Source organism: Platichthys flesus, chromosome 10 (assembly GCF_949316205.1).
Source record: "Platichthys flesus chromosome 10, fPlaFle2.1, whole genome shotgun sequence".
In the NCBI taxonomy this organism is placed as follows: Eukaryota; Metazoa; Chordata; class Actinopteri; order Pleuronectiformes; family Pleuronectidae; genus Platichthys; species Platichthys flesus.
The window spans coordinates 5,179,443-5,192,853 of NC_084954.1; the positions used below are offsets into that span (position 1 = coordinate 5,179,443).

General features: G+C 44.4%; 1 protein-coding gene across 2 annotated transcripts; it reads left to right on the forward strand.

Moving 5' to 3' along the window:
* Positions 1–175: 175 nt before the first annotated feature.
* asxl2 (ASXL transcriptional regulator 2) lies at positions 176–13,394 on the forward strand. Of its 2 annotated transcripts, none has more exons than XM_062396735.1 (12): positions 176–948; positions 2,234–2,316; positions 3,288–3,396; positions 3,659–3,794; positions 5,013–5,131; positions 5,996–6,116; positions 6,322–6,384; positions 7,049–7,209; positions 7,379–7,475; positions 7,568–7,673; positions 8,186–8,930; positions 9,049–13,394. In XM_062396735.1, exons 1-12 carry the CDS (start codon positions 892–894, stop codon positions 10,789–10,791), a joined length of 3,540 nt encoding a protein of 1,179 aa, XP_062252719.1. In that variant the 5' UTR covers positions 176–891; the 3' UTR covers positions 10,792–13,394. The 2 variants fall into 2 exon arrangements, with proteins under 2 accessions (XP_062252719.1, XP_062252720.1); XM_062396736.1 differs by having other exon boundaries at positions 6,325–6,384.
* Positions 13,395–13,411: the final 17 nt, after the last annotated feature.

The following is a 13,411-nucleotide window of genomic DNA, read 5'->3' on the forward strand; positions in this document are numbered from 1 at the left end:
CCTGCTGAACAAACCTAGAGTGTATTTAAAGGTTCAGTGTGTGGAATTCAGTGACATCTAGTGGTGAAGTTGCACATTGCAGCTGAACACCCCTCACCTCACTCTGTCCTTCCAAACATGAGAAAGAACTTCAGTTGTCATAAAAACTCAAAAGGTCTTTAGTTTGTCTAGTTCAGATCATTCCAAAAATACATGGCGGCCTCTGTGGAGACGACCCGCTCCTTATGTAAATATAAAGTTTTTAAATATAAAGGGTCCATTCCATGGTAAAGAAAACAATAATTTGTGCAATTTAAACGAAACACACTGGTGAAAACATCACTGGGATTATTTTAAATTCAATTCCTGCTAATAGATTTCACCTAAATCTCACACACTGAACCTTTAACTGCATCTGGGTCAATATTCTCCTCCCTGCGTCTTTATTCCCAGTGGCCCCAGAGATGGAGCGTGATCGGGGGGCCTCTAAAGTTTCACATTTAACTCAAACGCTTGATGAACTGTTGCTTGAATTTGTAGCTACTGTAACCGTGAGCCAAAAAAAAACAAACAAACATGTGAAGGAAGTTTGCTGCTGTGGATTTGCTGCCTTATTTTTATTCTCCCGCAGCTGAGGAATCGTGCAAAGTCCATGTGCTTAACGAAAATAAACTGAAATGATCTCCTGCAGTTTTCCTGTCGTCCTGGTCCCGATCTGCATTTGACAGCTAAAATAAACACGTGTGTGTGTCCGTGTGTGTGAACCTGGGATCTATATACAGTAAGATGACGTTTCCCTCGCGGTCACATGACTCTGTACAGTAAGTCCAACATGGCAGACCGAGTGGATCTTACGCGGTAACTACAGCAACATTTCCACCGAGGCGCACGAAGCCGACAGGTCGAGCCAGGATGAGGGAGCGACCGAAGAGGAAGAAGGGCCGGACGTGGGCGGAAGCCGCTAAAACGGTACTCTCGCTTGTTGCGCTTGTTTTTGAGTCACTTCGTGCGAACTGTGTTGATGAGTTCATGACCCGCCGCCGGAGCAGAGATGTTGAGTACGCCCGCCGCGCAAGGCCCGTGTTGACATGGAGCCGCCGCCGCCGCAGCAGCCGCCGTCCCCCGCCTCGTTCCCTCCCGCAGGTTGAGCGCAAACGCGGGGCGAAACGAGAGCGCAGTTCCCCGCACCGAAGCACGTCTCCAACCCCCCCTTTCCTCCCCTTCCCTCCCCCCTGCTGTGCGTGGTTTGCTTCGGGTGACACGTCTGGAAAGTAAAGTAGCCGCGTTAGCACGCTATGCTAGTGCTAACTCCGCTCGTCAACAAGTTGTGTGTTCGCGAGCAGCAGCGAGTGGAACCCGAGCAGACACACGCACAGTCCTCATTCACTAACATGTCCTACAAGTTACCCTACACAACACGTGGATCAGTTGTTATATCTAATCCATGCTAACTTGTTGTGGTTAGATACTCAAATGAATGTTGCTAGCAGCCTAGCTAGCAGCCTAGCCTAGCATGCTAACGAGCTGAAAATGTCAAAACTCCCAATCAGCTGTCTCATAATTGGGTTTGATGTTGTTGTCTGTGGAGATTGTCATGTTTGTGTTGATGCATTTTGCACCACACAGCTGATGCCACGCTCACACAACGTATATTCAAAGTAGTGATACATGTAAACATCCATAAAGTGTAAGTTTAGAGAGGAAAGTAAAAAGCATCACAGTTATTTGAAATCCACATGTATGTGTTTGTGATGGTGTGAAAGGTTGTGGGTTCTCGGCTCAGGTTGAAGTGTTTGTGGTTCTATCTGCACATTTAAATAATATATCTGTATTGATCACCTGTTATTTCTTGAACCCCATCCTTTAGGTGCATTTTACCCAGAGAGTGAATCAGGCATCATGCCATGTTTCCACCGAAATCTAATAATCTCAAAAATATCTGGGGTCTGGATTATTCTGACCTTTACATCCTGCTTTTGAACAGTTAAAGGAGCTGTCAGAAGGTTTTAGTTCAACCCCAAAATGAATCTACTCAGCACTATGCTGATGGAGGTGGTGGGTGAAGTGTTTGAGTCCGCAAAACACTTCTGGAGTTCCAGGGGTAAACAGCGTCTCAGCCAAATCCAATGCAATGGAAGTAACTTCTTCTTTAACTATTGCTTTAAGGAGGTTAAGATCATGTACTGTTAAATGAAGGTCCCTCTGTAGAGTTGCATTGTGGGTCTTGGATAATGTTTTGTTGTTGTTTTTTCAGGTGTTGGAGAAATACCCGAACACGCCCATGAGCCATAAAGAGATCCTGCAGGTGATCCAGAGAGAAAGACTTAAAGAAATAAGGTAAATATCCCCCCCCCCCCCCCAACACAGTGAATGTCCTTCTGTTGACACTTTAATGAGCGAGAGAGAGAGCGAGAGCTACAGTGTTCTCCCTCCGCCATTGATTGATCACATGCTTTATTTTCTCCCGATCACGTAGTCTGGATTATTTCAAAATAGAGTTAATAATTGTTTCATTTCTTTTTGTTTCATTGTCTCTGTTCTCATCCAGAAGGTAAGAAAAAGGCTAGCCCCCCCCCCCCCCCCCCCCCACACACACACACCTCAACCCCACTTACCTTAACCAAACTCACTGCAATGCCACTTTGTTTGGTTTGACCTTTTGCATGTTATTAACAATAACATGTCCTAGATTCAGTTGCATAAAGACGCAGTGTTACACATACATGTATTAATTTAACATGGATGTCCCAGAGCCACCTGTTGCATAAAAACATCTTCTTTATTTTCCCCACATTTTTCCATTATTTTAAAATATTTGTGACAAAACTAAACATGACATCTGATGACAGTGGTTTAGGTTTATATATATATATATACCAATATATAGTAATGATCCTTTAGATAATCCAAAAGAATATAAAACATATAATGTAAATTAATTAGACAAACAATCAAGCAGACATATCTGATCTCTTGCATGGCTGAGTTGATGTTTGACTGGACCTCATTTGATTTTTATGCAACAGGAAAGTTCATATCAGACTATTTTAATCTGAGATTATCAATCCTGATTAATGTTGAGATTAGAATCAATTTTATGAAACTGATCCTGCATTAAAACATAAAGCAAATATTCCAATAGCTCCAGTGACGTGAATCTGAACCGAACTCACACATGTCCTCTTGATGCATGACGGCAATTCCTCCCCAGATATCAGTCCAGCCTTTTACCCCTGCTCGCGTCTTTCTCCCCAGCGCGATGATTCGTTGGACAGATGTGTGATTTGCATTTTTCTCCCATGATCCAGTGGAACTTCACCGCTGGCATGTCTGAATGCGATGCTGCACACAAACTCTCGTGGCGAGGAGGGGATTTTCTACAAAGTTCCAGGCAGAATGGGAGTCTACACGTTAAAGGTTCGTCACACTGAGAAGAAGCAGATTTTATTACTCAGCGCTTTTAGTTAAAAAATGCTGCTTACTGTGGAAATATAAACATGACCAGCTAATCAAGATTAGTCAGAAAATCAGCCCTGTGAGATAGGTTTTGACTTTTGAGATGACTGTACACTTGACACAGAGTTTTTCTATTCTTAACCGACTCTGCCTCGCTCTTCATCTGCTTTATCGATCCACCTTAAAACATTATACTGAATGAGCTGAATTATATTTAATGCAGAAGGACATCTCAGACGTGGCGAAGGAGCTGTCTGAGGAGAGCTCCGACGAGAGCAGCGACAACCTTTCAGACTCCAGAAGCTCAGAAAACAACAGCATCTCCCAGGAGGGCAGGAGAGGACGCTGGATGCGCAGAGGTACTGTGCACCGGTTACAGGATCATTACTAACACATTGTACATCAGTGCTTCAGTTAAAGTAATTTTACTTTGGCACAGTGACTTGACCATCTCTTAGACCTGATACCTGTTGGCATAGTCTGGAAAAAGCTTGATAACATTTTCAGCAAATACTTCTTGCAGATTTTAAAATGAAATATAGTTTATTGTTCAAGGAAAAAAGAAGAGGTAAGAAAGATATTTCCTTCTCCATCACCTTGATCGATAATAACATATTAACGAAGGCATAGAGCTCTGTCCGTGGGTATAGTTTTACTGATTGGTTTCCGAGCTGTATCATGGCGGTAAGAGTTGACGCCCCGTCTCAGCAGCTGTTTAAAACTCATCGCGGAAACACAGGAAACCAGCTGAAGCAGCGGTAGACGAGGCAAGTTGAGGGAAAGTGGCTTCACCACTTCAGAAAACATAAATGACACCATCTCATCCACCAATATTTCCCTGGAATATACTCAGAGCATCAAACATGATGATGGCAGAAGGTGGGTTTTGTCTTTAGAGAAACAAGCTGTGTCCGTACTGTTTTCTGTCGGCAGGGAAGCTGCAGGCCGCACACCATCATCGCATTGCAGCAGTCTTTCTCTCCGTGGAGTCAAATCCTAGCTCGGTTGTGAATCGCGCACCCGATTGTTCCTGATTGAGCCTTTTCCTCAAGTGCCAATTATTTTTGTTTTCCTCGGGCTGTGCTCTCACCGACTCTCATTATTATTTCTCTGCCACTTGAATATTCGTAAGCGACTGTTAAAACAGGAAACTGTATTTTTTGCAGTATGACCCGTGCCCACTTCCTCATAATGCACACGTTAGGAGCTGCCAAGCAAGTGGGCGGACTCAGATAATGTGGTATTTTTGAACTAATCAATGCAAAGAGCCACAAAGTCAAATGCAGATAGAGCGACATCCAAAGGAAACAAGTGGGACATCTACGGTATGTAGAAGAGATGTTTTAGTGGAGATAGACAGCAGAGGAGGCAGGGTTCTTATAACTAATCTTCCTATTCAGATGCTCAGTGCTTTTTCTAGTGATGTGACATTTTAGCAAGGTAATGTAATCTGCCTCTTTGTGCACCGTGTTGGTTTCAGTTTCGTGAACACAAAAACACGATGTGATTGAGTCTGAACACCACCCTCAGGAAGTGTATTTTGTAACATCTGTTTTGTGCTCTTTTTATTTTGGTAGTTCCCTCCAAGCTGCAGTCACAGCCGTCGTCTCCTCAGCCTCGATGCTCGTCGCCCTCCGTCCCCTCCAGTAAGCTCATCTCGCCCTCGCAGAAACACAGCAAGAAAGCTCTGAAACAGGTACTGGAATCTGGCTCTTATTTCTTTTCTTTTTCATGCATTCAAGTAGTTTCTCACTGGAGTTGACGTTTGTACCTTCTATGTAAGCACACATCTCAAAGGTGTGAGTTCCTGCCACACCCTTCTGCAACACCTAAATACATCCTGACCAAATATACTTATGTGTATATTTTATTTTGCGGTAATACACCAAGATGCATATTCAGATTCATCTATCTCTGCATATTTATATTCACATATCTCAAGTTTTTTGGAGTCACATTTTTGATAAAGTCAACTTTTTCTTCCAAGTCCCTGTTGCAGACTATTTAAAACCATGAGGTGTTTGTGAGAGTTGCCTACAGCAGGTTTTTACAGTATTATGTTCTCATAATCCACCCATTCAACACCTTTCTGTCAGCTGCTTTGTGTATTGTGTGTTCCATTTAATTTGATACCAATTGGTTGCACAGCTTGTAATTCACTCCATCTGTGCTGGTGTGGATGTTCTGCTCTGTAAGAACAATGTTTATTCATTTATGGGATGTAGGCAACACTAGAAGGCGAATGACTGTTTGTCTGAAATATCAGTGTTTGAGAGATCTGGTGTAAAACGCCCTCCAGGGACTTCCTACACGTTTCAAACTGACTTTTTCTCTTCACCCTTTTGACATTGTGCTTCTGAGGTGATCTGACGTCTTGACAGATTTACGAGGAGATGGTTTATGCTTTTGTTATGCATCCTGGGTTTCACTCTTATTTAGCTCTTATTCAGCCAGACAAGCGGCTGCAGTACGGTAGTTGCAGAGAAACAGAGGGTTACACACATTCACACTCTTTTTCTCACCCTGCTGCCCGTTCCCCTCATTGTTCCTCATTGTTCAGGCCTTGAAGCAGCAGCAGCAGAGAAACCAGCGCAGACAGGTGGGCATGCCAACCACCTCCAGTCCCAGACTGCTCCTGAAAACCATCAAAGACATGACTGACAACATAACTACAAAGGCTGGTAGGTGGTAACTGTTATACTGTCAAACGGACTATGAGGAACAGAGGTGTCCTTTTCCTTCAAGTGTTCATTGTAGGATGTTTCACACGGTTTCGAAGGTGAATGACTGATGCAGTCCCTGTTTTTTGGTCTTAAACAATTGCCTGAGACACATATCTCAGTCCTGCAGATTCTCACAGCTTTTCCTCCTCTTCGTCTTTCCCAGCAGACTTAGGTCATCCGGTCGTACCCAGGAAGGTTCCACAGAGGGCAGGACGCATCAGTGCAGGTCAGTCTGACATCTGCCTTAAGTCAGTCCAGGGGTTTGGACATCATAAGGGAAAGAGCTGGGTGATGTCGACAAATACCGAAAAGATAGAAACTAATTATGAAGTGTGCTGTCAAGGCCTGGTAAAGCATATTCCTCTTTGCCGTAGACGTCTATTGATGTCATCACAAACCACATTGTCACATTCATGTTCTTAAGTAAATCAGACACTAGTTTATTTTGAGTTGATCCCACATTTAATGACCAAATGTGGATTAATCCACTGAAAATAGACAACAACAAATGGACTGTTTCTTATGTTTGAGTAGCATTTAATTAAACCTACAGTGCCTGGCTGTTTGTGGGGCTTATTGATATAAAGCTGCACATTTATAATCTGTTTTTAACAAATTGCAGCTTTAATCTAATGTTCTTTGTGCCCTGAACAGAGTTAGTGATTTGTTTAGGGAGAGCAACACTCTTTTCCCTATTTAAAAACTGTTTCAAAATAAGTTTTCTGAAAACTTACATGGGCCTGCAGGATGTAGCTCGATTGGATTAAATGCTTTCTCTTTAGACGTCAGGAACAAGACACATTAAACAACAATTTATGCGACACATTTTTGCCAAGTTAAGCTGAAAGATTGAGCCTTGGCTAATATATCTGTGTTGTCTTGTCTTGCAGGACAGATCAAACGTACCAAGTGTACCATCGACGTGGAGACTCCAGACTCGATCCTGGTGAACACCAACCTGCGGGCGATCATCAACAAGCACACCTTCTCTGTCCTGTCCTCCGACTGCCAGCAGAGGCTGCTCAAACTTCTGCCTGAAGTTGACCGGCAGGTGGCTCTCAACCTTTAACACTTCTCTTAAATGATCATTTTTATATATCGAACTATCTCATTGTAGTTTAGAAACTGGACTTGTGGTCAATTTTACACGGTTGTGTTTGTATCGATGTGCTGACACAGAGATGTAGAATGTGTCATAACATTGTGCTTCCTCTCCTCAGGCTTGTATGGACGGACTTCTCAAGGTCACGAGTTCTGCACTAAACAACGAGTTCTTCACATCAGCGGCTCAGTCTTGGAAAGAGAGACTGTCTGAGGGTAAGTGTGAATTTCTTTCAACTTAAATTACAGAGAATTAATAGAATTTATAGAAATCTTAAAAACTATTTTTCTAAATGTTTTCTTTACAGGCGAATTCACGCCGGAGTTGCAGCTACGAATGCGTCAAGAAGTCGAGAAGGAAAAGAAAGTCGAGCTCTGGAAGGAGGCTTTCTTTGAAAACTATTACGGTGAAAGGTAGGTTCTCCTGGAGTCATTTAAATTTGGATCCTTTCTTGATTTAATTTTCTTGATTTTCCAGAAAACAAAAGAGATTTTTTTTTTTTTCAAATACATTATTCATAAGATATTTTCTTTTAGCACTAATTTCAGAAATCCATTGTTACTAAGTAGTAGCTTTAATTCAGAGTTTGATGAGATGTAGGATCTAACCCCCCACCCCACTCAGCTCCTCCACTTTACAGGATTAGAATCTTACCTGGTAGGATTTCTTCTGGTAAACATACTTGAATATATCAAGGTGTAAATAGAAGCAGTTATAAGTTTACTTTTAATAAAAATGTACAGATACCATAATGTTTAATCTCCCAAACAAAACTGCAGATGGAAATATAGTTCTTAGTTTATTGTTACTGACACATCACAAACAAATGTTTGTTTTGTTTTGCTAATATTTTCTTTAAAATCAGTGGTAAATAAATAAATAACATTTGACCTTTGTCTGTCTTCCGACTCTCCTCTCTGTTCAGTTCTGGGCTCAGCTATGAAGAATCCAAAGAGCTGACGAAGGCTGATCAGAATCAGGCGACTGCCAGGACCCAGGCCCCCCCCCATCAGACAAGACTGGCCACTCAGGCATCAGAGGAAGCCAAGGGCAGAAAGGAGAGCAGCCAGACCGATGCTGCTGCTAGAGACGTGAAGACAACACGGGCATCGTCGCTGGAGCCTCCGAAAGCAACGCCTGCTGCGAAGGAACCAGTGGCCGCCATAGAGCCCATGAAGACACGGCGCTCCCAGTATGCGGAGGAGCGGAGGTTGAGCGCAACGGCACAGACGGAGCCCACACCTGCAGTGAGAACACCTGCAGCAGAGAGTCGGACTGAGAAGAGAGCGGTGGCTGCGCTGCCTGAGAAGGAGCCTAAAGAGGAAGTGAAGGAGGAGAAACCCAATCTGCCCCCGTCACCTGTGAAGAAGAGCCCTCCCCCCCCAAAGGGCAGTTCAGAGATAAAGAAGGATCCACCGGTGGATCAACCGGTGGCTGTGGTTAAACCTGCTGAGAGCGAAGAGGTTCTCCCGGAGCCCGGTGGCCCCGCGGAGCCTCTGAAAAGAAAATCTGTCAGTGAGACGGAGGCTGAGCTGACACCAGAGAAAAGACCACGGATGTCCTCAGTTTCCTCCGTGTCTTCGGTCTCCTCCGCCTCCCCGCCAGCTTCGTCCATATCCAGCCCTGCGACACCGACGGCATCGACCAATCCGAGGGTTCCACCACTCAAGGTTAGTCTCGTCTGGAGCAGTTCTTTCAGCTGCTGTGGAGAAATGTTTATTTTCCATTTAGTAAATATAAGAATATCTAGAAATGGTTCTCTAACATGTCTTTCTTCTCCCGTTTCAGATCTCAGTGTCAAGAATCCTTTCCGTTCCTGTGTCCCCCAGCCAGGTCTCACCCAGGACCCCAGTTCCCGCCCCGCTCAGCAGCCCGGGCCGCACTGGTGCTCGCACTCTGGCTGACATCAAAGCCAAAGCTCAGCTGGCCCGTGCACAGCGAACAGCGGCTGCCGCGGTGTCGTCCGCGTCCAAGGGAGCGGTGCCAGGCCCGGGGCCAGGAGGAGGCAGTGGTGAGCAGACGCATCCTTCACCCAGGTCCTGCCCAACATCCCCACAGACACCAACCAGGTTACAATCCACCTCCTCCCCCGGCCATCAGAGCAGTCCTCCTCTTTCTCGACCAGTGGACTCCTTTACTCACATTAGCCCAAACGCGTCTCACACATCTCATTCAAACAAACCTCAAAATACTTCAACACCATCTTTATCTGTGCAACCTAAGGGATCGGAGAACCCAGCTCCTGGTGGATCCTCAACCAGGACCAGCTCCTGTATCCCGGCCAACAACCCACTGGTCACTCAGCTCCTGCAGGGCAAAGAGGTTCCGCTGGAGCAAATCCTCCCGAAGCCACTGTCCAAGGTGGAGGTGGAGATGGCCAACTTACCCTCTGGGAGTAAGGGGAAGACGTCCCACTCTGCTGAGCACAGGGCTGATGTGCACATGTCCCACCAGTTCAACACAGCAGCACGAGCTGGAGTGTTCTCTGAATACTCAAGACATCACAGGGAGCTTCCTGACAAGGAGACTCAGGACCAGATCCTCCAGGCGCTGATGCAGAGGAAGGTCCAGCAGCCCCAGCCCTATGGAGTGTTGGGGCCTCAGTTCAAGGCCCATCCACTGGTGCATGCAGAGGATCATCAGGCCAGGATTTGCGTTGGCTTTTTGGGTCGTAAGAGGATTCCCAGGCCCGCCATGACAGGTCACTACCTGCTCAACGTGTCCACGTACGGCCGAGGACCAGAGAGTAAAAGACTGCATCAGTCTGCCATCGCCAACACGTCTGTGTTCGGTTTAAAAAGGGAAAACCTCGAAGTAGAGCCGGTGGCGAAGGAAGAAGAACCAGTCAGGAGAGTTTTCTCTCCTGTTTCCGGGATTAAAACGGAGCCGCAGGGAGTCACGTCAACCAAGTCAGAAGAGGCAGCACGTTTTCCACACGGCTCCGACGTGAAAACTGAGCCTGGATCAGAGGAGGGTGCAGCTGCTGCCGACCACAGCAGCACCAGTGAGACAGCCAAAGACACCAGCCCCTTTCCTCAGTCCCACCGACGGCCCCTCCAACTCTGCAATCAAGGAAACTCTGAGCCATATCTCACCCAATTGGACGCCGGTCACCAGCAGCCGGCGGCCTTCCAAACCCAGAGGACGCTCGATCATCAGGAACCTGCGGTGGCTTCGTGCTTCGGTGGCACAATCAGCATGTCCGTACCTCACACTCTGAACCGTGACCCCGCCGGCACCTGCTCCTCCGCGTCCCCGTCCGAGGCCGACGGGAGAGGCGTCCACGGCAGCGTCATGTCCTTCTCAGTGACCGTCACCACCATACCCGCCGGTCACCCGCTAGACCACAGCAGCCAGGGCGAGCCCTCGCCTGAGCAGTCCTTCATCGAGGGCTCCAACCTGGAGGAGGTGCAGTCTAAATGTTACTGCCGCCTGAAGGCCATGATCATGTGCAAAGGCTGCGGCGCCTTCTGCCATGACGACTGCATCGGCCCCTCCAACCTGTGCGTCTCGTGTTTAGTGGTTCGATGACGTGAAGCTGAACCAGAAGCGCTCCAGAGAAAACAGCCAGCACGTGTGTGTGTGTGTATGTGTGCGTGTGGTCGCTGTTGGAAAGCTGAGGATTTACACTGGATGGTCTTTTGTTTCACCAACGTCTGAGAGAAGTTGATTTGTGCAATCGTTTGGGTAGAAATGTCGAATCAGTTTCCAATCAGATGAGTAAAGTGTCAGATGTGTGACAAAGATACAATCTGGCAATGTTTGCACTTGGCTAGGATTAGTGTTATATATATTTTTTAATATATATATATATATATATATATGTGTGTGTGTATTTTTTTAAAAAGGAGGGGAAATGAATGTTGATATTTTTGTAGAACTTAATGACTGTTGTGTGTTAGACTTACACTTTTGTTATTATTACTATTGGGCCTAATCAGTCGCGATTAAAAGGCAAAAAAAAGGGCGCTTATGATAATCATGGGATGTAGAGAACCTCCTATTTGGCATTTCTGCATGCATGGCAGGGAAGTGCAACCTACAGTAACTATTTTTATTATAAAAACTCTACATTTATTACTGAACACACTCAGATTCACGAACTAGAAAGAACGTGTATAGTTTTAGATGGAGATTATTAATAATATGGATTTTTTTGGAACGTCGACTTTATAAGAATCAACGATCACGTTGTTTTTAACTGCTGAAGGGCGAAGCACTTGAAAACCACCTGGAGACGAGAGGATGACTGTGTACAGCACTTAAATCCAAACACACGGAAGAAGAAGAATCATTTATATAAATATATATATATATGTTTAAAAAAAAAAAACGTTTTTACAAATCAAGTCTTTTCCAGTTATGGTTGAGATGCAACGTCACATCGTATGAACCTGCTTTTATTTTTACCCCAAAATCGTCTGTAGATATCGTCTGGATAGGGGTTTCCTCGTGCTTGTGTGTCTGTACACATGGATCAGCAGTGGCAAAGTAAAACACTCAACAGCGGGGGGGTTATTCACTGTACATATTTGCTGATGTATAATATATATACACCTAGATGTAGAAAGATTTTATTTTATCGGTGCAGTACACTTCGCTCGAGCATATCCAGCTTGTTTATTGCAAAAAATGATTTTCACTGTGGAAAACGTAGACGGAGAAAAATAAGTAAATTGTGCTAAAATGCTTTATTCTGAAATGAGTCAGCACAGCACGTTTTTAGAGGAACAATTTGGACGTGACACCGACTAACAGGAAGGTGCGACTTTTCAAACAAACCTTTTCCTGCAAACTGAGGGAGCCGCCCTCTGTGTTAATGTGGTTTTATGAAGTGTTACAAGCACACAATGATGCTGTGTCACGCACAATGTGTGTGTGTGTTTGTGGTGTACAGCAGTGAACCAGCACGTGCTTTATGATCCTGTCAACACTACAAACCCATTAATGTGCAGAAAGGCCAGTGTGAAATGTTCCTGCCGCAGGTTTTTCCCGGGTGCTCGTTCTCACTGAAATTTAAAATGCATCATTCATATTTCAGTGGTGCAAAGTAATCTTTTTTTATAGCAATCATTTCCAAGGTAATATGCCAAAGTCACCTTAAGAAAACAAAAAAAGAATCCGATCTTGTTTTTAATGTCTGACTTGTTAATCAAAGTAATATATTTTAATTAATATATTTTAATATAAATAAAAAAATCTATTTGCTAATTGTTTTTGACAAATCAACAGGGTATTTACTATAATAATAATATTAATAATAATATATTGGCTGTACGCTTTTTCCTTTAATCTAGTGGTAAGCGGATAGACCCCCGAACAGAGACTCGCTCTAACCCAAGTTTATAAACACATCCATTCATTGTGTGTATTTTTCCATAGAGATGTCGTCCAATGTGTTGTAGCCCTCTACCTTTGTGTCATCACCCAATGAAAACAAAATGTGTGTAACTCAAAGCACTATCTTCAGTTGAGTGGATTAATCCCAAATCAATATTTGATGGTCTCTGGTATAAAGGAGTTGGAGTTGTGTTGTTGGTAGAGAGCTGGTTTCCAGATGGTAGAGCTAGAATCTGGAGAAGTTTCCACAGATATAGTTTTAGTCACGTCACTAAAAAAACTGATTCTGCTAAAACGAAGCTAATTCACTATCCCCCCCCTCTTTGAATAGTTAGGTCTTCTCTTGTTGGAACGTGATGGTAGAAAAGTGTGTGTGTGTGTGCTCACGTGGAGGTGTGTGGGGGGGGGGGGACGACTGTGACAATAAAGTTAATGAAGATATTCAATCGCAGCAGAAACGGCAGCTCACATCTCTGATAATGACTGAAACATGAAACATGACCCAGGAGCAGTCCTCCTCCTCTTCCACCTCCTCCTCCTCCTCAAGGTCACTGTCAAACTCACCTGTGTGTGTGTGTGTGTGTGTGTCGTAGAAGCTACCATCACCGTTTATTTTTAAAAATGTCACGTTCGTCACTACAGGTGAATTTGTAATTTTTTTTAAACGTGTCTCGTGTCATTTTGTCTCCATTTTAAACTCTGGTTGAATGTAATATAGTAATCAGCACTTGTAAACAAAGTGTATTTTATCAAAAGTTATAGACAATTATGAATAAATAATGAAGAGAAAAGCACGTTCTTGTGTGTTCTT

What these genes read in the sequence shown, in the direction of transcription:
- asxl2 (XM_062396735.1), top strand. Translation starts at nt 892, where the DNA reads ATGAGGGAGCGACCGAAGAGGAAGAAGGGCCGGACGTGGGCGGAAGCC. An exon ending in GCAAGAAAGCTCTGAAACAG is followed by an intron (nt 5,132 to 5,995) that starts GTACTGGAATCT and finishes CTCATTGTTCAG; the next exon opens with GCCTTGAAGCAGCAGCAGCA. An exon ending in GAAAACTATTACGGTGAAAG is followed by an intron (nt 7,674 to 8,185) that starts GTAGGTTCTCCT and finishes CTCTCTGTTCAG; the next exon opens with TTCTGGGCTCAGCTATGAAG.